This window comes from Hippocampus comes, unplaced genomic scaffold (genome assembly GCF_001891065.2).
Source record: "Hippocampus comes isolate QL1 unplaced genomic scaffold, H_comes_QL1_v1.1 C16913902, whole genome shotgun sequence".
NCBI lineage: Eukaryota > Metazoa > Chordata > Actinopteri > Syngnathiformes > Syngnathidae > Hippocampus > Hippocampus comes.
Window position 1 is genome coordinate 1 of NW_017840982.1, and position 1,198 is coordinate 1,198.

Genomic DNA, 1,198 nt, shown 5'->3' on the forward strand with positions numbered 1-1,198 from the left:
TTTTTTTTTTTTTGCTTTTCTTGCTACCATCTTTAACGCAACTTTCCAAAATGTCTTGGTAGGATTAAGGAATGGAGATTTGGAGGAAACTCAGGCGCGGGGTGGGGGCGCATACAACAACAGTTCAATGAAGGTGTTGTTTCATTGTTGAAAACAAATCAAGGACCGTATGACCCCAAATTTAGATTTTAAAATGATGCAACTGGTCTATAAATCGCTGAACGGTGTAAGTCAGGGTGTCCAACTTTAATCCTATTGGAACATAAACCCAGCAGGTCTCTGAGGTCTGCAAACTTGGGCCACTTCATGGAACCCACAGTTCAAAGCAAACATGGTGAAGCGGCATCTAGCTGTTATGCTGCTCACAAATGGAATAAGATGCCAATACAAGTGAACTCAGCTCCACATAAAAATGTCTTTAAATCCCAGTTAAAAATGTTTCCCATACCTACGATTGAGGTGTTTCAAAGCATTTTAAAAATCTTGTTCTCTAAAATGTTGTACTTGCACCGTACCTCCTTTTAGTAATTTCCGCAAGCTAAGTTTTATGTCTGTAGATGGCTGCGTCTTGATCTGCGTATCAGATTTTTGAGGCAGCTTGACGACCATTCTTTACTTTTGTGTTTTGTTTTTTTTTCTTTACCTTAAGGTGGGCGTACCTTTAAACGTGCTGGTGGTTTGGGCGCTCGGACAACGGCAACGCCGTCTCATCCGCAGAGGCAGCAAGGAAGAGACTCGCGCCGCCAGCAGTTTCCGAACCTACGTCCTCAACCTGGCGCTGGCGGACTTGGTGCTGATCCTGCGGACGCCCCTCATGTTGGGATACCTGGCTCACAACAACAGTTGGCCGTTCGGTTTGGCCTTATGCCGGCTGGTCATGTTCCTGCGAGGCTTGGGTTTGTACATGTCGGCCTTCCTGGTGTGCGCCGTGGCCCTGGAGCGATGCCTTTGTCTCCTGAAGCCCGTGTGGGCTCGCTTGCGGCGCCCCGCCTGGGCCGTTCCTTTGGCCTGCGGCTTGTCCTGGCTGCTGGCCACCATCCTGTCCGCCCCTTACCTGCACAGCGCCGTCCTCAAAGAAATCAACAGCACGTACCAGTGCCTTGAGAGTGGCAAGTTTGACACGGGGCTGTTCGTCACCGAGACGGTAGCGGGTTTCATCTTGCCCCTGCTGGTGTTTTTGGGAAGCAATTTGGCCATC

At 49.2% G+C, this 1,198-nt stretch overlaps 1 protein-coding gene across 1 annotated transcript; it reads left to right on the forward strand.

Annotated features, from left to right (window-relative positions):
- Positions 1 to 597: 597 nt before the first annotated feature.
- On the forward strand, positions 598 to 1,192 carry LOC109509487 (C3a anaphylatoxin chemotactic receptor-like; the record flags this gene model as incomplete). Its single annotated transcript, XM_019859328.1, has 1 exon — positions 598 to 1,192. A coding segment is annotated over one exon (595 nt), but the record flags the coding sequence as incomplete, so codon positions are not given.
- Between the last annotated feature and the right edge of the window lie 6 nt (positions 1,193 to 1,198).